This window comes from Asterias rubens, chromosome 5 (genome assembly GCF_902459465.1).
Source record: "Asterias rubens chromosome 5, eAstRub1.3, whole genome shotgun sequence".
Classification (NCBI taxonomy): Eukaryota; Metazoa; Echinodermata; class Asteroidea; order Forcipulatida; family Asteriidae; genus Asterias; species Asterias rubens.
The window spans coordinates 8,673,779-8,701,384 of record NC_047066.1 but is presented as its reverse complement, the minus strand read 5'-3'; the positions used below and the strand labels follow the sequence as shown (position 1 = coordinate 8,701,384).

At 40.8% G+C, this 27,606-nt stretch overlaps 2 protein-coding genes and 1 non-coding gene across 3 annotated transcripts in view; 1 reads left to right on the top strand and 2 right to left on the bottom strand.

The window, feature by feature from the left end:
* Nucleotides 1–947: 947 nt before the first annotated feature.
* LOC117290116 (cell wall adhesin EAP1-like) lies at nt 948–6,154 on the bottom strand. The gene is made up of 5 exons (XM_033771370.1): nt 5,208–6,154; nt 4,176–4,216; nt 3,309–3,575; nt 2,735–3,001; nt 948–1,397 (listed from the first exon to the last, which is right to left on the bottom strand). Exons 1-5 carry the CDS (start codon nt 6,152–6,154, stop codon nt 1,048–1,050), a joined length of 1,872 nt encoding a protein of 623 aa, XP_033627261.1. The 3' UTR covers nt 948–1,047.
* Nucleotides 6,155–8,385: 2,231 nt separating this feature from the next.
* Trnae-cuc lies at nt 8,386–8,457 on the bottom strand. The gene has a single exon. It is a non-coding gene; the product is annotated as a tRNA-Glu (tRNA).
* A 343-nt stretch (nt 8,458–8,800) lies between these two features.
* The window catches only part of LOC117290432 (probable E3 ubiquitin-protein ligase HECTD4), a 71,942-nt gene continuing 53,136 nt past the window's right edge, over nt 8,801–27,606 (top strand). The window contains 26 exon segments of the mRNA XM_033771843.1: nt 8,801–9,650; nt 10,256–10,479; nt 10,753–10,864; nt 11,116–11,254; nt 11,957–12,121; nt 12,587–12,776; nt 13,330–13,470; nt 14,376–14,489; nt 14,996–15,139; nt 15,697–15,923; nt 16,513–16,580; nt 16,788–16,871; nt 17,457–17,627; nt 18,211–18,331; nt 18,965–19,150; nt 19,956–20,177; nt 20,941–21,120; nt 21,122–21,229; nt 21,901–22,020; nt 22,694–22,798; nt 23,200–23,363; nt 24,069–24,266; nt 24,854–25,046; nt 25,857–25,961; nt 26,375–26,463; nt 26,980–27,179. Of these exon segments, the coding sequence (XP_033627734.1) occupies nt 8,947–9,650; nt 10,256–10,479; nt 10,753–10,864; nt 11,116–11,254; nt 11,957–12,121; nt 12,587–12,776; nt 13,330–13,470; nt 14,376–14,489; nt 14,996–15,139; nt 15,697–15,923; nt 16,513–16,580; nt 16,788–16,871; nt 17,457–17,627; nt 18,211–18,331; nt 18,965–19,150; nt 19,956–20,177; nt 20,941–21,120; nt 21,122–21,229; nt 21,901–22,020; nt 22,694–22,798; nt 23,200–23,363; nt 24,069–24,266; nt 24,854–25,046; nt 25,857–25,961; nt 26,375–26,463; nt 26,980–27,179 (4,474 nt within the window). The 5' untranslated portion in view covers nt 8,801–8,946.

Here is a 27,606-nt window from a genome sequence, read left to right as displayed (position 1 = left end):
TACATGTTAAATATCGCATAACAGAATGGAACTATACTATACCCCGCCTCCCACCATAAAAAAAGAAGTCAAATCGCATACTGTTACCATATATCTAGTACTACTAAAAATAATAAAGGGGCACGTTGCCCTGGATTGGGTGATTTGGGGCTATAAAAAGCGTCTGTTATGAAACGAATTGAAATTCTTATGGTTGGAAAATTGTTTTAGAAGTAGAAAATCATGATATGTCTCGAAACTGCTTGGATTCTTTTTTACTTTGTCAACTATTAAACACCGTCCGTCATTTTGTGATTGACTCAACAAAATATGAAAATTTCGGCTCAATATTATTGGTCATCGAACTTGCAAGAGTATATTTAAAGAAAAAACAACCTTGTTGAATTACTCTGTGTGCTTTCGTCAGATGCATAGAAGGCTTCAGCTAAAGTCTACAATAGGTTTCCTCAGTCAAATTCGGCAAATGAGCAATCAATTTCATTTTCATGCGTTCGAATTAAAGCTGTTTTGCCTCTCCAGTTGTTACTGCGTTTCATATTCAGAATTCGACCATTCAATTTCGTTTTGAGTCGAGTCAAATTCCTTTGTCACTCTGATGTCCTATTTAGCGTATCGTCATTCTTTTTCGTGACACACACGCCTCAAGAAGCGTCTGCGAATTTGAATGCAGTTTTGATGAATTGTTAAATTGAATTATTGTTTTGTTAATTCGAATGACGCAACATTACATTTGACGAATCATAAAACGTAATCGAATGACCCTTTTTAATAGCATTCGATTTCGCGCGAAATAGAATAGCTTGGTGGTTAAATTGGCTGCTCATTTGCCGAAATTGACCGAGAAAACCTATATTATTCGAGTGAGAAATTACCTCTTTCTCAAAAACTATAGGCTACTTCAGAGGGAGCCGTTTCCCACAATATGTTATTCTATCAACAGCTCTCCATTGCTCATTACCAAGTAAGTTGTTGCTAACATTAGTTTGAGTAATTGCCAGAAGTGTCCAGTGCCTTTAAGGATTAAGACAAAGGTATAATTAACTTTCTTTAGAAGTGATCTGTAGCATCCTCCTCGTTAGCAGTGCTGCCAGTTTTTACGTCTGGAATCTCGTACAGGCCTAAGTCTTGCTGCACGGTTCTTTTGGTCGGCAGCTTCGGGGGTTTGCGATCGCTTCCCGCGGCGGGCTGGCTGGGCACCCCTGGGGATGGTCTCTTCTTATGTGCTACGGACCGTGGAACACCTCCTTGTTGCTGTTGGTTGACTTCGATATTGCTATAGACGCGTATGTCATCGTCCTGTGCGCCAGTTTTGAGATCAATCGGTGTTACCTCGGCGTATTCGGAGTCCTCTTCACTTTGAACCAGTGGTTTTGAAGCTGGTAGCTGCGAGTCAGGGGCTAAAAGGAGAAAGTTTGCATTTTAGGCCAGATAAAATCTTAGCGTCCTCCCTTTTTGAAAAAGGGAAGAAGGGTTTTTTGTTTTGTTTTTAAGGCTGCCCGACACATATTTGCTGAGATCTTTAAAATATATCATTTGTTATTCGTAAACAAAAACAAAAAATTCGGGGGGAAAAAGTATTTTAAAAAATCATAAAATAAAAAAAATGAGGCGGCCTGTGAAATGGAAGCGGGCTGGGCCAAACATGTTTTAATTTTTATTTGGCCTGAAGAGAAACAAGCACAAAATGTTTGTGGCTTGGCTGTATACTTGGAATTAGTGATACAGAAACTGGTAGCTGCCAATCAGGGGCTCAAATGAGAAAGTTTTAAATTGTAACAGGAACATGCACAATGGTTGTGGCTTGACTCTCTTCTTGGGACCAGTGACACAGAAACTGGTAGCCGTCAACCAGGGGCTAAAGTGAGAAAGTTTTAAATTTTAAAAGGAACATGCACAATGGTTGTGGCTTGACTCTCTACTTGGGACCAGTGACACAGAAACTGGTAGCCGTTAACCAGGGGCTAAAAGGAGAAAGTTATTAAATTTTAAGAGGAACATGCACAAAATGGTTTTGACTTTACTCTCTACGGAACCAGGAATACAGAAACTGGTAGCCGCGAATCAGGGGCTAAAAGTTTTCATTTTAAGAGGAAAATACACAATGGAGATCTGCTCACACACTGCCCTAAGAAATGACAACAGATGGACAACAGGAGTAGTGGATTGGCAACCAAGGACAGGGAAAAGTAAAAGAGGTAGACAAAGAAGATGGAGAGATGACAGCAGGGTTTATGCAGGAGCAACTTGGACAAGAACTGCAAGAAATTCAAATGAATGGCGTCGACATGAGGAGGGCTAGATCTTACACTGGATAAACACAGCCTAAATGATGGGAATAAGGATGATTGTGATGATGAAGATGATCATGATCATGATCATGACACAATGGGTGTGTCTTGATTGTTCTTCTTTTCTCCTAACTGTATTTGGGTGCGATCGATTAGCTTTCCTTGTTCGACCCCGCGGTGCTCACTCTGGTGAGCCCCTGACAAGAGCTAATCGAACGATCACTCACCTTCTCGTGGTGACGTCATGTACCTGGGGCAACCCCAAGTGACCCACTTCACAAGCAGGGCACTTCGGGCTGACCCGGGTGAGCCCATGGAATGACGTCAAAGCTATTCGAACGTACCGGGGGCAGACCGGGGTCGACCCAGGGAAGCTAATCGAACGCACCCATAAATAGGGGCGGCTTGGGCCTTAATTTTGTAAGAAAGATGAGCAGAGAGCTTACCTGAAGTTTGCATCTCGACATCAGATGGATCTTTGTGGTCGCTTCCCCCGGGAGGCCGGTACGACACCCCTGGGGATGGTCCCTTCTTGTGGGGTACGTACCGTTGAACACCTCTCGGGTTCTGCTGGTTAACTTCGATGTCACTATAGACGTGTATGTCATCGTCTTGTGCAGCAGTTTTGAGATCAATCGGATTTACCTCGGCGTATTCGGAGTCCTCTCCACTTTGAACCAGTGGTGTTGAAGCAGGTGACCGCGAGCCAGGGGCTAAAAGGAGAAAACAATTATATAGGCCAAATAAAACAAAATGTTTAACGTCCGCCCATCTTGAAAAAAAAATGAAAGAAGGAGGTTTTTACTTTTTTGTATAGGCAACAACGGCTTTGCTATTTTTTCGAAATGTTTTTTTTTTGGTGAGATCGTTTACCCTTATATTTGTAAACATAACAAAAAATCGGGGTAAACAATATTTCAAAAGTCATTTAAAAAACTTTAAAGAAGGCGGCCTCTGAAATGGAAGTGGGCGGGGCGCTAAATATGGTTTTATTTTTTGTTTTATGGGCAAATGTCTTACCTTGCTTTTGCATCTCGACATCAGATGGATCTGTGTGATCGCTTCCCCCGGGAGGCTGGTTCGACACCCCTGGGGTTGGTCCCTTCTTGTGGGGTACGTACCGTTGAACACCTCTCGGGTTCTGCTGGTTAACTTCGATATTACTATAGACGTGTATGTCATCGTCTTGTGCAGCAGTTTTGAGATCAATCGGATTTACCTCGGCGTATTCGGAGTCCTCTCCACTTTGAACCAGTGGTGTTGAAGCAGGTGACCGCGAGCCAGGGGCTAAAAGGAGAAAACAATTATATAGGCCAAATAAAACAAAATGTTTAACGTCCTCCCATCTTGAAGAAAAAATGGAAGAAGAAGGTTTTTACTTTTTTTTATAGCCACAAACGGCTTTGCTATTTTTTCGAATTTTTTTCGAAGCAGGTGACCGCGAGCCAGGGGCTAAGAGGAGAACAAATTTATTTAGGCCCAAAAAACGTTTAACGTCCTCCCATTGTGAACAAAAACGTCCTCCCATTATGAAAAAAAGAAGAATGTTTTTGTTTATTTATAGGCACAGACGGCTTTGGGTTTTTTTTAATGTTTCTTTTTGCTGAGATCGTTTATCCTTTTTGTTTGTAACTGAAAAAGGGTCATTAAAAAACTTTAAAGCCATTGGACCCTTTCGGTACAGAAACAAAAGTTCACAGATTTACAAATAATTTACAGGGTTTACAGAAGGTAATGGTGAAAGACTTCTCTTGAAATATTAGTCCATGAAATGCTTTACCTTTTGAGAAAACGGTAAAACAATATAAAGAAGGCGGCCTCTAAAATGGAAGCGGGCGGGGACGCTAAACATGGTTTTATTTTTTGTTTTATGGGCAAATGTCTTACCTGTCTTTTGCATCTCGACATCAGATGGACTCCTCGATCTTCTACAAGAAAAGAAAAAAATAAGTATTATAATTTTTGAGTGTTTGTTCCTTTCTTAAAGCATGAATCTGTTTAAATTATTACAACTGCAAATTATCACGATTGCAATGGCTGTAAACTTCGGAGACCCATAGAGGTATAGAAATACCTAACCCTTGTTTCATCCAATGGACACTACGTTAAAAACACTTTCAAAAGAGGACATTTGGGTACATGAACTGGTAACGCAAACTGCACTAGTAGCATTTAAGGCACTGTAGGCCTACACTATTTTGGTAATTACTCAAAATAACTGTCAGCATAAAAAGTTACTTGGTTACGAGCTATGGAGAGATGTTGGTAGTATAGTTATAGAACACTGTGAGAAACGGTATTTATGTTTTAGAGAGAGGTAATTTCTCACTCAATAATTATCAGACTTTAGACACGTAGCCTTTTGTCAGGAATCTGTGCAACTAATTTATATAGGGTGTTTTTCGTCCTTGTTCGCTTGCAACTTTGATGACCAATTGAGTTCAAATGTTCACAGATTTGTTATTATGCATGATGTTGAGATACACCAAGTGAGAATACTATGATTGGCAGTTACCAAATTTCAATGTGTTAAGTACCTTTAATTTGCCATCTCGGTGCGTTTTCTCTAAAACCTTTTCCGGTTGTGACTGAAAACAACTGAAATCTATACAAGGTCTAACAATCTGATTGTCAGGTCAAATGTAACAACAGATACACAACAACATCTTACCAAGTAAAACACATGTGATTACCTTTTTTCACAAAAACAAAAGGTCGTGGGTGCGAATCCCACCCGAGTAAAATGCCCGGTGTGGTTTTGTTTTCACATAGCCCGGAAAAGTTCTGAGTACACATCAGTGTATGAAAAAAAAACAAATAACATTTATCCCGGATGCAACTTTAACATTTTATTAAAGTAACATCTTCCATGGACATTTTTGATATAAATTTAATGGCAATGCCTTAACGCTAACTTACGATCTGGTCATCCACGACGGCAGAGTTCCCCTGTGCCAAAGAAGTACCATTGCGATAATCACGATGAGAAACATTAGTGCTAAAATGACTCCTAGAATGATGGTCGCCAAAGCTGGTGGTGTGGAGGTTGTTGCCAAGGTCACGGGTGCTGTCACCTTTGGGGTCACAGATGCGGTCGCCTTTGGGGTCACAGATGCTGTCGCCTTTTGAGTCACATATGCTGTCTCATGAGTCACGGATGTAGTTTCATGATGAGTCACGGAATCCGATGTTGTCTCAAGTTGAGTATTGGGTGTTGTCTCATGAGTGGTCACATAACCAGTTGTCGCATCGTCTGTTGTCGCAGGATCCGTTGTCGCATCATGCGTTGTTTGACTGGTTGTCGCCACTTCTGTTGTCACAGGATCCGTTGTCGTCCCCTGTGTAGTGGTAGCAGGGTCTGTTGTCGCCCCCTGTGTAGTGGCAGAGTCCGTTGTCGTCCACTGTGTAGTGGCAGGGTCTGTTGTCGCCCCCTGTGTAGTGGCAGAGTCCGTTGTCGTCCACTGTGTAGTGGCAGGGTCTGTTGTCGCCCCCTGTGTAGTGGCAGAGTCCGTTGTCGCCCACTGTGTAGTGGCAGGGTCTGTTGTCGCCCCCTGTGTAGTGGTAGAGTCCGTTGTCGCCCACTGTGTAGTGGCAGGGTCTGTTGTCGCCCCCTGTGTAGTGGTAGAGTCCGTTGTCGCCCACTGTGTAGTTGCAGGGTCCGTTGTCGCCCCCTGTGTAGTGGTGGCAGTGTCCGTTGTCGCCCCCTGTGTAGTGGCATGCTCCGTTGTCGTCACCACTGTGGTGGTAGAATCCGTTGTCGCCCCCTGTGTAGTGGCAGCTGATGCAACATGCCAGCTTGTCCATGATCCTCCAGTCAAGATGGCGAAGAAAACGAAGTACAGGGTTGTGGGTATCGTCTGCCCCATGATGGTACCAGAACTTGTTTCCGTGTTCGTGTGCAGTGAAACTGACTTATATAAGTGATCAAAGTTGTTGTCGCCGTTGTTGAACTGCACGGTTCGTTGTTGAACTGCACGGTTCAACAAGTTGTGACAAACTTTTGTTTAATTTGCAAAACACATAAATAGCGTGTTTTTGGACGACAGCCTGCGACTGTGAGTTATACCTCGTAAAGTTATATAGTGAGTCCATTGCGATATTTAACAAAAATTGTGTGTCCATCAGCAAAGAACGTAATCTTACCCCGATGCACGATAGTTTCAAAGTCAACCAACGTTTTCTGCTCATACAAATGAGCAAAAGACTATAACGGCAAATTACCTGAATGACGTCACACCTGAAGCAGACAAACTAACACAAATTGTGATTTTGAACACCTAAATTTCCGATTTCTGCAAATGAAAAATACGAAAGGAAATCGGTTGTCCATCAGTTCCGAATTCGTATACACACGCTTATCTCAAAAGAGATCTTAACGTATAGCAATAATGTGTACGTTATTGAAACCGATAGTCTTCTGGACTTCTTTTTTATAATGATCAATGGAAAATACATGCATGCATCATAACACATAGAAATCAAAGGAAAACGTTGTTCCAATGCCAACTGCAGACCGGCCACGAGACATTGGCTGTGTTGATGACCTGAAAAGTACAATACAGCAGTTCCCGCAATCCCGAATCATTAGAGCACTGCAACAACACGGAAGTAGCAAAGTTACCATCCACGTTTCCACTTCTGAGCTTGGTCTAGTAACTTGTTTAACTTCTACTTCTTTTAAGAAGGTTAACACATTTGTACAAGTCTTATTCCCTCCTACGTGGTGGCATGCGGATCGCCACGATAGGCCCTACATATTGTATTGTTATTCAAATAAGTTAAAAGGGACATCCCCGTATATTCAAGAGAAAGGACGAGACTTAAGTCACGAGTTTTTGTCTTCGTGTGGACAACGAAAATGGCCTTGATTTATTTATAGTATCTCGTCATGCATTAGAGCCACTGGACACCTTTGGTTATTGTCAAAGACCAGTCTTCTCACTTGGTGTATCTCAACATAATGCACAAAATAACACACCCACTAAAAATTTGAGCTCAATTGGTCAATTGGCCGTCGAAGTTAAGAGAGTGGAAGAAAAAAACACCCTTGTCACACGAAGTTGTGTGCTTTCAGATGCTTGATTTCGAGACCTCAAAATCTAATTTTGAACAAATATTCTAGTGGAAAATTACTTCTTTCTCGAAAACTACGTTACTTGGGAGGAAGCCGTTTCTCACAATGTCTTACTATCAACAGCTCTCCAAGATTTTGAGAAAGAAGTTATTGCTCACTAAAATATTTGAATTCGATTTCGAGACCTCATAATCAGATTCCGAGGTCTCAAAATCAAGCATCTGAAAGCACGCAACTTGTGCGACAAGGGCGTTTTTCTTCCATTATTCTCTCATTGAGCTCAAATTTTCACACAGGTTTGTTATTTTGCGCATATGTGGAAATACACCAAGCGAGAAGACTGTCTTTGACAATTATAGTGTCCAGTGCCTTTAAAGTGAGGGTCGAGTTGAAAAGGGAGCCACAACGAGAAAGTATTGTAATAATACTTTCCTGTGGTACTTTCCTGAGTAGCCCCATCCCCCCCCCCGTACCAATGTAAAATGTGCCAATATAGCTAAGCTAACTTGCTCAAATGTTGAATAAAATGCCCAACTCTTGACTGATCTTCTAACTCCTCTCCATTGTTGTTCTTCACAGTATTCCTGTTGCCATTTCAATCTTATAAATATTCTCATCTTGTTCTCTATGCTCCCATATTCCGCCTCATTGTGTATCACCCTCCACCATGCCACACAGTAGGCCCTTGCTCAAGGTGTTGAATAAGATGCTCAACTCTTCACTGATCTTCTAACTCCTCTCCATTGTTGATCTTCACAGAATTCCTGTTGCCATTTCAATCTTATAAATATTCTCATCTTGTTCTCTATGCTCCCATATACCGCCTCATTGTGTATCACCCCCACCATGCCACTATAGGCCCTGACAGCGCTAAACACCGTTCATGGTGGAGCCACTGATTTCGTTATCTCCAATAACTGAAATAAAGAATAAGTTCAGGCCTAATATATAGTTTGATTTTATTTGTCAACATTATCTTGTTACTATTTAATTTGTAACAAACAGAAAAGCAAAACTGTCCATTTCCCACACCGGGAATCGAACCCGGGCCACGGCGGTGAGAGCGCCGGATCCTAACCACTAGACCATATGGGATGTGAACGATCATCTTTGCTTCGTGATACTATTTATATAAATTTTAAGATTCAAAACGATTCAAAGTCATGTTTTTTTTATAATTATTTTAATTTTGATGTTTTTTGTGTGTTTTTTAAGTGCATTCTTGATGTGGATTGTCAATAGTAAACTAGGATTTAGACCTTTACACTATCGTATTTAAGCTCGTCCCCACAGCTGTACGTTAGTCTTCTATGAAACACTGTGATGCCAGCCTGGGGTCGATCATTGTCAAATCAAACGAGGTTACGTTTTTTCAGCTCAAAGAGATCTAGTCTAGCCTCGCTTTCGGAAATCTTCATTACCAAGATGGCGGCGACCATGGAGTTGTTATTCATTTGTTTTCGAAGAGTATTGCACCAAACCAACGAAGGTTGCATCACAGATTATGTGTAAATAGTTGAAGTTCAGTATCAGAGTTTCACTAGATTACGGTGAAATCATCTGATAAGTCCAGAGCCCCAAAGTATGGCTACCGCGACGGGGATAGCCGACTCAGCTCAGTGGATGTGCGTTAACGAAGAATCGTTGTTTCTGCACGACGGATTAATTCGCGTCACCGATCTAGTCCAACTTCCTCGAGATGTCTCCACCTCGAGCGAAACGGACAGAGAAAATGAAGTGGTTTCCTTCGATACCAAGGACCCTGCAGAGCTTACGGACAGACTCCTGTCCGTTTGCGGGACGAATAACAACGCCTATGCCTACTCCAGACTTCTTGAGTACAGGCTGAACGCTTTGAAGGGGCTTTGGAACGCCCACCGGCAAATCAACAGCAACATGGAGCAGATAGAAAAAGAAGCCTCAAGCCACGAAGAGTCTATCTCCTTGCTCAAGAAGCAGGGATTATGGCAGCAGCCGGAGCAGGTGTCGTTTTCCAGTCGCGTAGGTCTCCTTCTTGTTTTCCCCTTGTTGAAATCGCAGAAGAAACAGGACCCCGAACTCTGCGGAGAGACGGCCAAACTGCTGTTGAATTGCCTTCGTGATTGCCCGCCCCTCAGTCTAACTAAAGAGCCGGGAGATTGCCTGGAAGGATTGGAGAGCTTGTTGTGTTCTTGGCTGACCGAGGGCAGCAGATTGTTGGATTCCGAGGTTGACGATGAGACGAACCAGGAAATGAGATCACAGCAGCAGAATCTGGCAGCTGCTCTTGTGGCGTTAGCTTGTGCAAGGTAGTCTTTTGATAACGTAATTTTTAAGACTCTTGTGCAACACAGTCACAATGCTCTATCAAATTACTGTATATGATTTTGTACTTGTAATGTTTTCTTTTCTTATTTCTTTTTACATTTCGGAAGAAGTTGTTTTGTTTTGTTGTCCAGCTTTAAAGGCAGTGGACATATTGGTATTTACTCAAAATAATTATAAGAATTAAACATTACATGGTAATGAGTAATGGGGAGAGGGTGATAGTATAAAACATTGTGAGAAATGGCTCCCTCTGAAGTAACGTAATTTGATTGCGTGACCTCAGGTTGAGAATTTGAGGTCTCGAAATCAAGCTTCTGAAGTGAAAGCACACAACTTCGTGTGACAATGGTGTTTTTTCTTTTGTTATTAACTCACAACTTTGACGACCAACTGAGCTCGAATTTTCACAGGTTTGTTATTTTCTGCATATGTTGAGATCCATGTACACGAGTGAGAAGACAAGTCTTTGACAACTACCATTAGTGTCCGGTTAATGAGAATTGAATTTGCTCTTGCATTTTACCCAATATGAAGTTGTCCTGTATTCTTCATCAAAATGTTTTATTTTACACCGGTCCAATTTTAGGGGTTCAACGTCAACTATAATTCACACCATCCACCTCTTGCAAAGACACCAAGGTAACTTGGGCTCTCTGCCAGTCGCTGACATCCTGCACAAGTTGCTGAGGTTGGAGGGAGGGCCAGGCTGTACATCGTCGCTCCTCGGCAGTAAGCACATGGTGTGCTGGGGATTTGAGGATCTGCTTAGCGACGGGGGGAAGAATGGTGACGAGAAAGAAAAAGAGAAAGGTAATTGCACTTTTTTTTCATTTTTCATGCAAGTTGATCTCAAACCACCTAAGAAAGCCACTCTCGGAATGGGGCAACAAGATGAAAACATTTAGGATGAAAATAACTTCGGAAAGCTGAAAGAAGAAACTGATGTTCTTTTTAAAAGTCTAGATTGCAGGGTGAAGGGAAATATGCACAAGGCAAGCAGTTTTAAAGAGATGCAGAACATAAACAAATCATGCTTCAATATAAACTTTATGGTAAATAAACCCACTTTGTTTAACCCTTCAGATACTACAGATATAGGAAGGAGTCTTGCTTGTGACGGCCGATTCCTATACACTACTAGTTCACATGGCAAGGGATTGGCCAAATTTGGCTCTGGACTTGGTGGCACTTTGAGGTAATGTCAGAGAGTGGTATTTTTAATTGAATTGAATTGAATCATACTTGTTTTTACAAATTGCAACCCACCCCAAAACAGGTCACAATATTAGAACATTGGTTTGAAGAAGCTTGGAGATGAAAGAAAACTGCATTGCCGTCAGGAGAACGAAGTATCAGACCTGAATAATTACCCAAATGTTTTGGGGTTGATTTTATCTCTCTGCCGAAGATGTAGTGACAATGATTGTAATGATTTATGTTATACAGGGGCTTCATTTATGCCAAGCGTCAAGATCTCGGCCAGGGCTGGGTCGCTCATGGAGAAGACTGCCTGATTCACAGAGCATTAGACACTGACGGGCATCCTGATCAGCTGTGTACCCTACTTGATCAACGAACCCTCAAGGTAGGTCATAATTGCAGGGTGTTTTAAAAACTATAGTATTAATATTATAAAATCAACTGTTGAAGTGTCTTGTACTATAAACAGCTCCTTGTCATCTGGGTAAAAAAAAAGAAATTTTGGGGTCTTTCTGAACTTTGTGCAACCACTGCACCCAAATCGGTTCACACTTGACTTAATAACACACAGTGGCCATATCTGACTTCATGGGTCCACACCTGGGTTATGAGAAGCAATTGATCAATATCTTTACTTGAAGGCAGGGTAAACTTTAGTTAATTGTCAAAGACCAGTATCCTGACTTGGTCACGGTGTATCCCAAGATATGAATAAAATAACAAACCTGTGATAATTTGGAGGTTCAATTTGTCGTTGAAGTTGCAAGAAAATAATGAATAATGTAAAAAAAAAAACCTTGTTGCATAGAATTGTGTACTTTCAGATACCTCTGTAAAGGGTTCATGCCTGAAGCCCTCCTCAGTTTCAATTTTTCAGATGTTGAAAAAAATAGTGAGACCCCCCCTACATCAAGCTAGACAGATCAGTTGGTAGAGTGCTGGCAATGGAAGTCGTTGCTTCACATCCCATTCTAGTCAATTTGTCTTTGTTCAACCCAACTTGTTTTTAAATTTACACAGTTAGTTTCCCTTCTGGTTTATAACACGATATTATTATTTATGTTGAATATCTTTCGTACTTCCTCAGACGGAATCTCATGTTGAGGTGCCGCCAAGTCTTCGTCTAACGACCAACCGTGTGACCATAGCACTCCAGTCTGACGGTACCCACTTCTACTGGATATGGTGCATTGTGGGAGCCGACAAGAGTGGAAAGGGACAGCCAGTCTGCATGGACGTTTTTAAACTGCAGGTTTGTGAATAGCAATCAAAACAATTTTAACTCAGATGCGCTGACCAGTTGCTAATGACCGATTTAAATCCCTTCAGAAAAAGATTTGTAAATAAAAAAATAAAGATTGCATGAACACACAGTTTTCAGAATGGGAAAGAGGACTTTTGAGGGTGCTTTTGTTAAAAACTAAATTCGAAGAAATAATTTTTGACTCAACGAGACAACATTTATTTTAGCATGTACAACAGATTTATGCGATTCCTGAAAACATTGCTCTGTGATTTTCACTTTTTTATTTTTTTAACTAGATGACTTATGAAGCTGAAACTTCTACAGGTTAACGATATTACATTCATTCACAGTAGGGAGTAGGAATTTATGTCATGGCCAAAAACTTGATCTACAAAAAGTATCAACACCCTTCAAGATTGATTACCAAACATATACATTTCCTTTAATAAGGTTATTTCTTTGCTTGTGTAGGAGGAGGATGGTACCATCCATGCCCAGCCCATCGGGTCTCGCATCATTCTGTCCCGGAAGGACGAATCACTTAAAGTCGTTGGTGACCCTCTGCTGACCAGACTACGTACCTACAGGTACAGCACTGCAGCTACTCTGGCCATGCTGACTGGTCAGACCAACACCAATGGCTCAACTAAAGAAGACACATGTAAGTTTCTATGCAACAAACAAACTATTGCTTTTGAAAAAGAAATAACTTTTACCCAAATTTCATAAAGTCATTCAGCAGAAAAGATTTGCTAAACAATTGTTTTTCTCTGCAAGAGTTAATGTTGTAGGCCAGACTTTGGCCAAGATAAAATTTGTTTTCTGAAAGAATTTTGACAGGTGGTGCTATTTAAAAAGGGGCAAAAATACAAAATCTGTTGGGATTCTAAAAAATGAAGTAGTAAAAACTGAGAAAATATAAAATTAGCTGTTGCAAACTGCTTACCAACCAAAATGACATAAACATGCAGAAACAAAAAGTTAGTTGCCTAAAGTTTTGACCATAGCAGAGTACTTCTCGTAGGCTAGGGATTTAGCCTTCAAGACAGGCTCTGCTAGGGTCAAAACATCAGGCTACTAATCATTTGTTTTGTTTTAATAGATTGGTTTGTTAACAAAAATCTTGGTTTTTTTTTGTGATCTTAGCCCTACTTTACTGTAAAATTTCATACCTTTGTTACTTTTTTTAAAACTCATTTTAACCCTTCCTGCAGCGACCACAAGCTGTGGTCTCACCCTGAAGCTTCTACGCAAGACACCGATCTTCACTTGCGGCAACAGCGTCGTGATGCTAACTGCGCCCCCTGGAGGCAACAACAACTCATCCTCGCGATCCATCTTTAACGCAGGCTCAGGTCTGTCAGCAACACGAAGTGAGCCCTCTAAGTTTGAATTGTGTAAATGCCAAAAAGGCAGATCGTAATATTTTTGTCCCTTTTTTTTCCGAATACTTACAATAACAAAAAATAATCAGCAGGGTTCCAATTTCAAAATGCTTTTAAGCAGAAAATAATGCTTAGCAAATTTCTTTGCTGAGCAAAACGTGAATTGAGAGCCAGTGGCAGCAATATACACTTGATGAAATTTTTGGCCGGTATTTTTTCTGTGCTTAGCAATTTTTTTGTGCTTACAGGCTTTAAGAAATTGATCCCTGGTTAACAATTTTATGACGACCCCAGTAAACTCCTCGGCACTGTGCGGCCATTTTCCAAAATGTGACGAAACAAGATGAGTAAAACATCCCCGCCTGCATCCTTTTTGGGGGCTGCATCCTTTTTGTTTAACTAATTTTTATTTCCGATTTTTCATAAAATAAAAAAATTTAATTAATAAAATGTGGGTTTTTGTTCCTTTTTTTTTAATCCATCCTTTCAAAAGGACTGACCTAGGGGCTTTTCCCAAATCTAACGTGATGCTCTAGAACATGTGTAACCGTCTGTTTCATAAAACAAATTAGTGAATGCCTACCTGCGAATCTTTTTAGTGTAATAATCTTACCTGTTAAACTGCGTCCTCATGCAACAAATAGGTATAAAATAAGTTTGCAGTGGGTTCAAACTGTGGCCTGTTTCATTTGAAATACTTAGCGGCCATCTTGGGGAAAAAAAAATATATGAAAAAAGCCCTCATCCTCCTCTTTTTGGAAAAATCCAGACTATCAACTGGTATTTTTTTTATTTGGCCTTATGTTCTCAAAGTAATTTTCAAGTTAATTGGTGTTCAAACAAGATATATAACACAGTCCTCTGTCTCTCAACAGCCCTAGGTACAAATCTTTGCTTCAGCGCTAAAGATGGAGGCTTCACCACCCGAGTGGATTTTGTGGATGCACCGACCTGCTCCGTTGCCAGGGGATCTCCCATTGTGGGACTAGGTAGGTACATCATCATCATAAAGGCTGTGTTCATCCAGTGTAAGATGTAGCCCTCCTCATGTAAATGACATTCATTAATATTTCTTGTAGTTCTGGTCCATGTTGTTCCATCATATATCCTGATGTCATCTCTCCATCTTCTTCTCTGTCTACCTCTTTTCCTTTTCCCTGTCCTTGGTTGCCATCCGTTATTCTTGTTTCCCATCTACTGTCATTTCTTTTGGCAGTGTGTCCAGCCCATCCCCATTTAGCTTGTTATAAGGTCCTTGTGATGTATAAGAACTCAGTATCGTTATTATTTATTTGTTTATGATTTGTATATAAGCCTTTGAGGAAGACTCTGCTAGGGCCCAAACGTCAGGCCATTAACCATTTTTTGCATTTATACCACAGGTCATTTTGGTTGGTAAGCAGTTTGCAACAGCTAATTATATTTTCTCATTTACACATGTTTTAGCATTCATCTTTAGGTAACTTGAAGTATTTTTGACTTTGAAACTTTTCAGGAGTGTGTTTTGACGCAACCAACAACTTCATCTGGACGTGTTCTAGTGACTGGGTGGACCAGTGGCATAACCCAGGCTTGAGGGCGCCACATCATGTTGGTGCGCAGATGGGAATGGAACCAGCGCTGGAACCTGTGCCTGATGGTAATCCTACTTTTCACGAAGACATGATGTGATAGTCTAGTTTGGAAAAGTGTTCATATTTTATAAGTGTTCAAATACAGCAGTTTGGTAATTTGGTGACCGATCTCTTTTTTAATGCACACTGTTGGTAATTACTCAAAACAATTGTTGGCGTGGAAACTTACTTTGTAACAAGCAATGGAGAGCTGTTGATAGTATACAAAATTGTGAGAAAGACTCCCTCTGAAATATGAAGTTTTTGAGAAAGAGGTAATATCTCACTCAAATAGTCAAAGATTTCAGGCCTGAAGCCTTTTTTTAGGCATCTGAAAGCACACAAATTTGTGCAAAATCAGTGTTGTTCCTTTCAATATTCTCTTGCAACTTCAATGACCAATTGAGTCCAAATTTTCACAGGTTTGTTATTGTATGCATATGTTGGGATACATCATGTTAGAATACTGGTCTTTGACAATTACCAAAAGTGTCCATTGCCTTTAAAGGGAAGGTTTACGTTTGGCACTCTTAAATTTATTAGCAATAGAAATACCAACAACCCTGACCCTCCGTTTCTTCAGATTCCATGATCTTGATTCCCGGTATCGTCAAGATGCTCCTGCATCACGTCGGTAGCAACTGCTGCCACCGTATCCACAGCGACATCCTGCAGTCCTCCCTGGGCCAGATGCTGATGAGACAACGCACCCTGGATGTGGTCCATCTCAGGAGGGTTTGTGACATCCTTGAGAAGGCACTGAAGGAGGAGGACCAACCGGCTGCCCAGTGCATGTTCATCGTACTACAGGTTAGCTTTACCTCTCTAAATTTTCCTACAATTTCTAAGGGTATGAAAAGCTGCTAAGCAAAGGAATTTGCTCAGCACAGGTGAAAATTTAATTAGATGTTAAATTAGGCAATAAGAGTTCGGTAAAAACCAGGGCCCAATTTCATGGAGCTGCTTAAGCAAAAAAAATCCTTGCTCAGTAAAATAAGATTACTGGCCAAGACTCCACTCAATTCTTATGCTTAGTAAACAGTAGCTAAATACCCGCCACAAGCAAAGTATATGGCATGAAATTTTGGCCAGTAACATGTGTAAAATAAAGAAGCTATTTTTTTGCTGAAGCAGCTCCATGAAGTTGGGCTAAGGTTGGTGGCCGGCTGCTGTTAGGAGACAGTCTTCACTGGCTTGGCCGGTGTTTATTTAAAAGCAACTAGACACCAAGGCCAACCAAGGTCATTACCAAACAGTCCTAACAGTGAAGGCCAGTGCCCAATATCATATAGCAGCTTAAGCAGAAAATATTGCTTACAAGTTTTCTGCTGAGCAGAAATAAGCAGCATACCAGTCACAAATTGTACGTGTGACATATTATTTTTGTTTTTTTCTCCAGGTGCTGTTCAAGTGTCATACATTTCGGTCGTCTAAGAAAGAGGACATTGATTGTCTGCATCATGCAGGGTGAGTCACTTAAGAATAAAATGTCTTAAAGGGTCTGGGTACTTTTTATACAACACAAAACACAAACATCCACAGATTTACATTAAACTTAGAGGGTTTGAAAATAATTATGGTAGAAATTTTCCCTTTAAATATTACTTGCTGTATCTCTGTAGTCTTTGAGAAAAGAGTAAAACAATATTTGGGTTGATGTGTCATTAATTTCAGAGCCCTTGCGTGGCAGGTTCTGGTCGAATCTAAGGGAACCGTGCAGCTTGAAGGACTGCAGAGAGAGGCATGCAACACTATCATGTAAGTAGGATTTGAAACTTTGCATGGTGGAAATTTGATATAGTAAGGTTTGCAGTAACACCATGTAATGATAATCTCTAATTGAGTTGGGGTGGTTCTGAAAATAACCGTAGGTTTCAACTCAACGTTTTGATCAGTATGCTCTGATCGTCTTCTTGAGAAAGCTATTGGTATGTAAGTCAATGTCAGCATATGCTGATGTTTATGTTAGTATTGGTTTCTTTAAGGTGCAAATTGATCTTCGGGTTTTTTTAAGGTGCCAGTTTCAGGTATTTTCACAATTTTCAGGGTAAACTGATCATACTGTAGGGTGAAAACTAAATGTTAAGTAAGTCCTGCTCTATGGCTGTGGTCTATGAACAAACGTCTTGAAAAGAGGCCAAATGGGAAAGTCAAATGGAGCAGAAGGTGAAGCTTAGATTCTTCTTCACAACAGCGGAGTTAGTCCTGCTTTATAGCTGTAAGGTGTGGATGTTGACCAAACGTCTTGAGAAGAGACTAGATGGGTGAGACTTAAGTAAGCAAATTATTTCTAAAATATTGACTCGTTGGTATAAAAAGATTTTTTGTTGGTCCACTTTCTAGAGCTGGACTGACCGTCCTGTACCGCACCAACGAGGAGCAGAACTCCCTGATGCATCGTCTGCTGCTTGAAGGGGAGGCTAACCCAGCCCTCGGAAGGCTACGTGACCTCATTCTAGGGGTCATAGGTCAACTACTGCGACTGGAAGGGGACGAGAAAGATCTCTCTGGGAGGTAAAAGGAAGTTTTCTTTTTCGTAAAATGGGGCTCTGCAGCTCAATTGAAGTTTCCAATAGTTAGTGTCCTTTTTAAACACCTCAAGTTAAAAGGTGGGTTGGTTTTTTGTTTTGTTCATGCCTCGTGTTATTATTTTTTCATTAGTGTTAAGACAAGGTCGGACGCCCACTTTAAGGTGGAGGCTACACTAAACTGATTTGGGCTATCGACCCCAATCAACTGCCAACTAAGCATGTTGCCCCCTCCTTCTAGGTCTGAAACAGGAATACCTCTTCTTTATAGTCTGCAAGGATGTAGGCATGGGTATCATCCACTAGGATCCTGGCCGTATGAGTAGAATGCACTACTCTTCCCAATAAATGGTTAAGTTTCTTGCTCAAAGGTACAGGTGTCTTTACCTGGATTCAAACCCAAACTCTGCTGCTGATAACACTAAAGCTTGGGCTTGGTGAACTAAACCACCAGAAATGCCACGAAATGCTAGAAAAACTTTAATTTGTAAGATGAAAGGTAATGTTTTCAAATTGTGAATAACAGTATGGTTTCTTTTTGTGGTTTTTTTTTTCTCTTTTTTTATCAGATTAAAAGATGAGCTGGTTCACTTGATCCTGAAGATCTCTGTGAAAGAGGCCTGTGTGTTGCTACGTCGATGCCAGCAGGACACCAGTGAGGAATTTGAAGACATCATATCCACAGTGCCAGTGAGTCACTCTATAATTTAGGAGATATGGGCGAACTTATGAATGAGTAAACTTTTTAAATCATATTCTTTCAAAGTATTCACTTTTGTCAACATGATTTAATAACAATAAAAGTAACAACATTTGTAGAGCGCTTTAATGTGTATAACCAGACTAAGGGTGCGTTCGATAAGCTTCCCTGGGTCGACCCCGCAGTGCTCACTCGGGTGAGCCCCTGACAAGAGCTAATCGCACGATCATACTGGCCCTCTTGTGGTGATGTCATGAACCTCAGGTCACCCCCAAGTGGCCCACTCCACAAGCAGGGCACTGGGGGGCTGACTCGGGTGAGCCCCTGGAATGACGTCAAAGCTATTCGAACGCCACGGGGGCAGATCGGGGTCGGCTCAGGGAAGCTAAACGAACGCACCCACAGATTGACAAAACAGATTTGAAAATATCCAATGAAGGTGCGGCTTGAAAGTGAGTGGGTAGCTTGTTCTGAAGTGTCGGAGCTATGACTGAGAAAGCAGGATCGCCTTTGGAGGGTTACTTTCATAGCACATTGTGAAATATTCTGAAGTACGAAAATGAGTCACTCGTTGCACGGCCCACTTTCAAATCAAATTATATTTTTTGTACTTGCCCCGCCAGGTCGCCTCTCCTTGCCTGCAATACATGATGGCCCTACAGATCAACCTCCTTCGTGACGGAGCCCTATGCAACTCCAAGCCTGAGGAGAGTTCCCCCCTACTGATGGCCGAGGAACAGCCCAACCTAGAGGAGCTTCAGCACTCCATACTCAACCTTGCCTCAAAGGTGTTCACCGGATGTGAAGAGGTTAGCCGTGGCACTAAATATATTTATTTTTCTTGTGAGGTTGAACAGAGACAAATTACGACAGCAGGATTTGAACCTCAACCTCGGGATAAATTCGCTGGTGCTCCACCAACTGAGCTATCTACCCCTTATGTTGGTGGTCTCCTTATATTGTCAATATCTTTGTTGGTGGGTGCCAGTCAGAAGCCATACAACCGCTAATTGCCGTGTAGCCAGGGATCACACCCAAATTACGATACAACCTGGGAAGCGGCAGCCAGCGGATCACCTTAAGGGGATGCAACTATTTATTTCAAATGTCGAGTAATAAACTGCAGTGGAAACTGGCTGGGTAAAGTTTAAATAATTTTGGGTTGAACAAATAAAAATGAAACACCCTGAAGCTTTACAATTAAATAATGTTGATAAAAATACAAAGACTATGTTCCATTACTTGAAAGTAAAATGAAGCCTTTATACTTTTTTAAGAACATGGATTTTCAAGAGATGTACCTACGTCATGAACTAATTTTGGTTACCAACCTGTTTCCGCGTAGCTCTTGGAAATTGTTTACATCAGTGAACTTTACGTCCGATACTTGTTTCCAAGACGCACCCTTTGTGTATTTTGTCCCGTTTTATCTTTTTATAGTTCTTCCTTTCTATTTTCCAAATTTATCTTGTGTTTTTTATCGTAAGATGCACACTGGAAAACAATTTTAATATTTTGTATTGAGTTGTTTATATTCAATTGAAATTGAACTGAAATTGAACTTGAAAAAAGGTACATTTTTGAATAATTTTCAACTTGCTCTGACTCATGTAGGTTTTAGAAACTCTCATCCAGTCCTGCCAGTCCATCTCAAACTCAGACCTGAGCGACCGTGACTCACGTCTACAGGGTCTTGAGCGAGTCATCAAGGGGACTATGCTGGGACATCTCATGCCGATACTCATCACGGCACTGACTCATGAGAACCTTCAGAGTTTGACTCTCGCTGACTCACTCATACCTCAAGTAGTTCAGCTGGTTATCCTCACTAGTCAGGTAAGAGTGGGTGCTGAGTTTTTAGGGATGGGGACTGGTGGCTGTTTGGACTGTATGTGGTCAATGTAATATGACATGGTTTCAGTACTATTTGAGTCTTCGTTGTCGTTTAAAACATAGACACTAACTTGACACTACTCACTTTCTTATTAAAATTTTTATAGGTTGGTCAAGTTTGGAATTTCATCGTTTAGAGGGCAAGGCCATTTTCATTTGCAAAGGGTACTTGCATAAGAAAGTCTTCAAGTTAATGGGAAATCTTTGAAGGGGCACCATGGGCAGGGATATAGAAGCAATGGCCTCCTAGGACTCTATGTAAATCCAGGCTTGGTTGGGTTACCATATTTTTGAAGTCCTTCGGAACGATGAGTTTATGGGTGATATTTTTGCACGAAGTATTTGTTTGGATAAAAAGAAGTACAGGCCTGATACTTCACGGAGGCAACGAAGGCGATTGCCTCCGTTGCCCCTGGTCATTGCCTTGGTGCCCTTGAAATGCTACAATAGAAATTTACAATTTCCCTCATAGGGTGCCCTTTACCAAGGAGAAAATGCCTTGGTGCCCTTGCCCTTTCACAAATGAAGGGTACAGGCCTGGAAGTATTGGGTATGTCAGAGAACTTTTTTTTGTCATATTGATACTTGAAGGTACTTTTTATTATTACCAAAAAATGAAATTGCAATGAAGAACTTTACAGCGTTGAGATGTGCAACTAGGTTTGCCTACGTTTATTTGGTTGTTTTTTTGTTGAATTATACATAGGCCTCTCAGATGTTGGTGAAATGTCATCAGCAGGACGCCCTCGACAACGATGAAATCTTGAGTCCGGGACCAGATGCTACCATGACCATACGTACCCCAGACCCTCACGATCTCGGCTTCCTAGCGAGTCTTAAGATCCCAGCTCCGTGGGCGACGGGCAAGACGGTAGAGTGCATCCATCCCCGTTAGAGATAACTACAAGTTCAGGGAGACAGTGCACATACCGGGAGCACGGTGCCTTTACCTGAGGTTTGACCCTCGATGTGCTACGCAGTATGACTACGATAAGGTAAGGAGAGTCTCTAGATGTCGCAAGACACTCAAGGCCTGAAGGCCACTTCAGGGGGTGTGGGTTACAATTAATTATTTTTGCATAGGCGGTTGCCACCTACTCCTGGGGCTGAAACAAGGTTACTCCCTTTATGTCCATGGATGAAGGCTTGGCTGTCATCCATCAGAAGCCTGGCTGGTAGAGCACAAAGCACTACCTCCCCAACTTTTTACGAAGCAATCATGATTAAGTGTCTTGCTGAGGGACACTAGGGTCACGACCGAGACTCAAACCCATGTCGTGGCCGAGCGGTTTAGAGCATGGAATTCCAGATCTGGTGGTTTAGTCATCAGAGTGTTGGTTCGAATCCTGGTCATGACACTTATGTCCTTGAGCAAGATACTTTACTATAATTGCTTCTCTCCACCCAGGGGTATTATTGGGTATCTGCAAGGTTAGAGGTTGTATCTGCGGTTTAATTTTTGATCATCGGCATCAGTCTCCAAGGTGTATTAAATAAATAATATACTAGTTGGATATTTAGGAAGGCCACTAGAAGGTTGCCGGTACCTCTATCAGACTTAAATCAAACTATGATGCTTTGTTCCTTAATACCAATACTGTCTATTACCTTTAAATAATTTATCACTTTTGTTGCTTTTACTTTTAATATATTTTTTTTCCTATAGGTGATTGTCTACGCCGGTCCTAATTCCAGTTCCAGGAAGGTGTCAGAGTACGGAGGGAACACATATGGGTTTGGAAGCAGGAGTGTGTTGGGATCTGGATGGCCCAAGGATCTCGTCAAGGTATTTAGAATCTATGGATATTTGGTTTGCAGTATTACCATGTGTATTATGTTCTTTTGTGATCTTGTCTTGATACCTTTATGCCTCACCACGCAATGCCTCACCACGCAATGCCTCACATCCCGTATATTTAGAACCCTTCGTGAACATCATGGTTCAACTCTCAAAAGAGATTTTAAAAATCTACCTCGCTGCACAGCACACTGTACTGTAAAAGTACAAGAAAGCCTTTATTCTGTAGCCATGCAACCTTCGCTTATAACAACAGTAAACATCTCCAGAATATCTAGATGTATCTACTCATCAACTCATAGAAAAAGGAAGTGCGCAATAGAACGTAGCGCCCTCTGTAGTGAAGAGGGACGCTGAATTTATACATCCCTATTTTTTAAATCACTTACGAAGTTAATATACCCGATAAGAAATATGTCTCTGGGAACCAGTTCCAAACAATAGATATTACATGGTATTTTTGGCTGGTGACCTGATCTTGCTCAGCTAGATTTTCCTGTGCTAATCAGCTCAATTTGTTAAATTTTAACAAGTCGTCCGTAATGAACAGAGTGCAATTTGGACCCAAGAAATCAGATAAATTGAAGAAATGGATTATTGTTGAAGATTGTTCTTAAAAAATTAAAAGTATCATTATTTGTTGAACCGTTTTATTATCCAGGTGGAGGGTAACACAGTAACATTCACTTTTGAGATGAGAAGCGGCAGAGAACATAACACCCCGGATAAAGCCATGTGGGGATTTGCCTGCACCGTCAGAGCCCAGGTAGGTCAAAGCTCAATAATCAAACACCACAGATAAATTTTTTCTTGACACATGTCATGTTTATCTTTTGCGCAGCAAACCATTAAAGGCACAGTTGCGATTTTACCAAACTCATCCTAACTTGGGATTAATCTTATGACTTATGATGAGTGAAGTTCCGTATCCATAGATGTTAGGACGCATTAAACCCATCCTATATAAATCAAGTATATCTTTTATTATTATATCTCCAACACATACTATCAACAGCTCTCCAATGCTTGTTACTATAAAATGGCTTTTATGCTAAGAATTATCATGTCCTTTGCTTTTAAATCCAGACGCTTCAGAACAAAGTAAAAACGATTGCATGAAATTTGTACAAATTGTAATTTCTTTTATTTATGATACTCTTCATACAGGAGTCTACTGAGGATGCATCACGAGGCATGCCATTCCTAGCAGACTTGGCACTAGGCCTTTCGGTCCTTGCCTGTACCATGTTGATGAAGCTATACAAGGGACCGGAGAAGAGTCAGGAGGAAGAACAGAGTGAGCACTTGCTCAAGTCTAAACTCCTTCAGAGGTGTGTTTTTTTTTTTTTTTTTTTTTTTCTTTTTTTCCCACTATTTAGGTAGTGCTCAAATTGAGTGGCAGAGCCCAATTTCATGGAGCAGCTTAAGTAGAAAATATTTCTTACAAAATTTCTGCTTTAAAAAAGCAACAACAAGCAGAATACCAGTCACATATTGTACATGTGACATGGTAGTTTGGCTGGTAACTTTTTTTTTTGGTATGCATAATTTTGTTGTGCTTGGCTGGTTCTTTTTGTGTTTACGCAGCTCTATGAAATTGGGTCGAGCTAGTGTCAAATTGAGTGACTTAACCTAACAGGACAGTTGGCTGCTAACCTTGGCAAAAATAACAACAATAAATATTGTAAACTTGAATTCAATAAAAAAAAGGATCAGTACTCAATTTAGAAGCTGTTCTTAATCGCTAGTTGGCCATAAATTTTGAGATTTTGTTTGAGGCAGGTTGTTGTTTGCAAAGATTGACTTCAACAAATTGAATACTTTTCTGCTGTAGACCGTTAGAGCATACTGTTTGAAACATTGCATTGTTAAATCCATCAGTACTTTTTAGAGCATACTGATCAAAGCTTTGAGTTGAATGGTTCTTGGAATTGATAATGTATTAATCTGTGGAAGTTTGTGTATCGTGTCAAACAAAAAGTACTCAAACCCTTTAAAATGATCGCCCCACTGTAAATTCCTTTTTCTCTGACTAGATGTGTGTGGCATCCCCAAGCCATGAGGACCACCCAGAGGCCGGCTGTGGTCCCAGAGATGAGAGCTGCTGAGACTGCCGGTCACTCTCCGCAGAAGGAGAGTCAAATCCTGCCCCGCATCAAACTCTCGGCCGATATCATGCAGAGATTACAAGCCCTGTCTGGTAGAATGGCTCCCCATCTAAGACCGAGTATTGGGTAAGTCGGGCTAACTTGAGGGTTTTCATAGCCAGGTACAAATTACGTAGGGCTGCTTAATGGTAAGCAAATGTTCATGCTTGCAGATTTGCTTGAGTGTAAGCATATTTTGCAGGTTAGCAAGGAAATTGCGCGTTTGCAGTGGAATTCCATTGTTTCTGCATTCATTTTCATACATTAACCACCGGATCAACTAACATTACAAGGTTAGCAGGCCTTTTCATGTGTGTACGGTTAGCAGTGCTATGAACTGGAAACTTGCGCATTAAGCACAAAATCAGCCGCTGCGCAGCTTTATGAAATTGGCCCCTGGTTTGGAGAAGAAGTGTTATATTAGGTTATCAAGCGTTATTCTACTTTATAAAGAAAGTGTGTTGTAATAGCATGTCCATATGCAAAGTACAAGTTTGTAGTTAATAAACAGATAATTACCCCAGTCATGCCAGTTAATTTAGGTAGACCTATTGGTTGAAAGGTTGGTCACCTGACCATCTTTTGTGAGCTCCTTTATGGCAATCAGAATGGATAAACTGTCCCAGATATTTATGACTGTACATCATGTGCATACATCATGTCGTCATTTCCAGTGAGGTGATTCAGCCAGCAGCCTTACAAGAAGCCATCGTATCGGCAGCCTTGAAGCATCTTGGACTAGAACACGCCGTCTTGCTCCTGGGTGACGGCAGCACCTCTGAGCAGCAGAGGAGTAGCTATGACCTCCTATGCCAGGTCATGAACGGGGTCTATAGGAGGATCTATGCAATACAGAGGCAGCTACAGGTAAGATGTCAGATGTGTCTATGTCGGAGCCCTGTAGTGGCGGATATGTGTCCAGGGTCATGACATTGAGACCAGTGAGGTAATGTGAAGGTAGCCTGAACATCTGACGTGACACTTCGAGGCTCGTGAACAATGCCAGATATCCGCCTGACCAGATGTATCTTTGACCTCGCATTCATTTCCCAAGAGATTTGCAGTCATTTCACACAAAGATGTGCACTACTACTACATAGTGAACAACACTACATGATGTACACAATATAAAGTACACGTACAATCCATGCAGACGATTGAAAGTACAAGCTGACACGACATCGCCTAACACAGATATGGAAAGCTTACGTCACTTTTATCCAATGAAGTCATTGTATGCAATAAAATCGTTACGCCTGTGAGACCAGTGCCTGTCTTTATCCTACAGACAGGGATGTGTAGGATATTGAATTGAGGTTTCAGATTTTTGATTACCCTTGGAAAAATCAGAAAAATTAGGATCAAAAAGCCTAAATAGTCTTCTAAAGCATATTCCATGTGTATATGTAGGTCAGGACATGTACTCAGTTAAAATGTTCCTACTTTTTTCCAAGAACCAAATATCATTGCTGACAACTAAAGTTTCTCCTGAAGCAAGCAGAGTATAGTGTTCCAAATGTCAAGACCACACCGGCTCTTTCAGAGCCAACACTCCTTCAAAAGAGAATTATTTCATGGTTGTACCCGCGAGTTGACTATTGTTTATAGTTTATTCTTATCCTTCACACCATGCTAAGCTTCAAACATCACTTAAAGTTTCTCTTTTTTGTCTTTTAGCTTTTGGCGGAGTTAGAGCAGAAGTGGAACCATGATTTGGATGAGATGAGAGGAGGGTCGTTGCAATCGACCTCAGCTTTCTTTGCGATGTATCATCAACAAGAGGTAAAATAAAGACAGTCTCTTTGTGTCCTAAAGGGTTTGGGTACTTTTTGTACGACACCAATCACAAACGTGCACAGAGTCTTCCTCAAAGGCTCAATTACAGCACAACAAACACATACAAGTACACCAGTCTAACAAAGCAGTCAAAAGAGAGGCAGGTCAGCATTCTGAAAAGCAAGGATGAAAAAGAAAAAAAGGAGACAAAGGGGAGGGTTTTAAAGGAAAGGGACAAGATTTTTTAGTTTTACCAAACAACGTCACGGATGTGCAAGAAGGAGAAAAAGTTGTTTAGATTAAAATAGTTAACGAGGATGAAAAGGAGTCAACATAGACGAAGAGTTATCAATAATTTCCTTCTTGGATAATCACACCATATGAGATGTTATCTTATTCCTTTACTTATTTATTTTCAGAACAAAATGCGAGAGTTGGAGCTCTTGGCCTACCTCAAAGACATCGACTTTGAATCTGCCGATCAAGAAGATGCAGTTAAGCTCCTCAGGTAAGGCCGTTTCCAAATTGGCAACGGCTCTAAACGCTGCTAAGGTTGTCGCAAAGGAGGAGCTATACATCAACACGTGATGACAAAATGTAGTAGCCGTAGCCGTCTTCGCCAACTCGGCCATGGCCTAAAACATGCCTTGCTTTTGACAACGCCTTGAAAACTTCTTGAGCAAATTTACCTCCTCTCCCCCGAAAAAAAAATTAAATTAATATATGTCTCCCTGTCTATGTTTAACTTTTGTATATTTAATTTACCATAACAGTTATTCTTTCTTTATTCTACAATTTAGTGCTGTTTATCCTGGTTTTTTTTGTATTGTTGTAACAGGCACATCCATCACAAGCCTCAGCTTTAGGGATGGTAATGTTCAAATGTGGAAGAAAATGTTCTATTAAATTTAATTGAATTGAATTGAATGAAAAATAATACAAAATTAAATATATTTTTTGTGGTTTATATTGATAAAATTAAATATAAGTGAAATAAAATGAAACATTTATTTCTTTTCAACAGAGAAAAACTTGAGCAAGAAGCAAGCATGACCCCTAAGGATGGCCCCAAGGAGACAATGCCCAAGACCAGGTCCTTGGTGATGGCCATCTTGGAGAGGGTTGAGCTACTTCTACATGTTACCATAGCAACAGAAAGTCTCCAATCACATCCGAGCAGCTTATCCCGCAGCGTGTCGCAGCATCCCAGCAATGAACCCAGAGGTAAAATAATCTGTTCCCACAGCAGTCAAAAAAGTTCTTGAACTCAAGGGATTTCTTTTTCTGGCAATTAAGATGTCCTCAGTTTATTTGCAGAGTAGATCTTTCAGTTGGGGTAGCATACTAGAGTCAAGTTCCTCAAGTTTTGAAAATATTTCTTCAACGAAAATGCATATTCTTTAACGAGGGAATCCGAGGTCACATTCAGTTTGTGATCCACTCATTTTCCCAAATAAGAGTCACTATGAAAAGTTTATGTTCTAAAACGGTGAAAACTTCTTTGTTTTTGTTGTTTTGTTTTTTTCCTTTTTTCACTGTATTCTTGTGACTCCAATGATCGATTCAGCTCAGATGTATACATGTTTGTTGTTTCACATATATGTTGGTCACATAAAATTATTTGTCTTTGACAACTACCAATGTGGTCCAC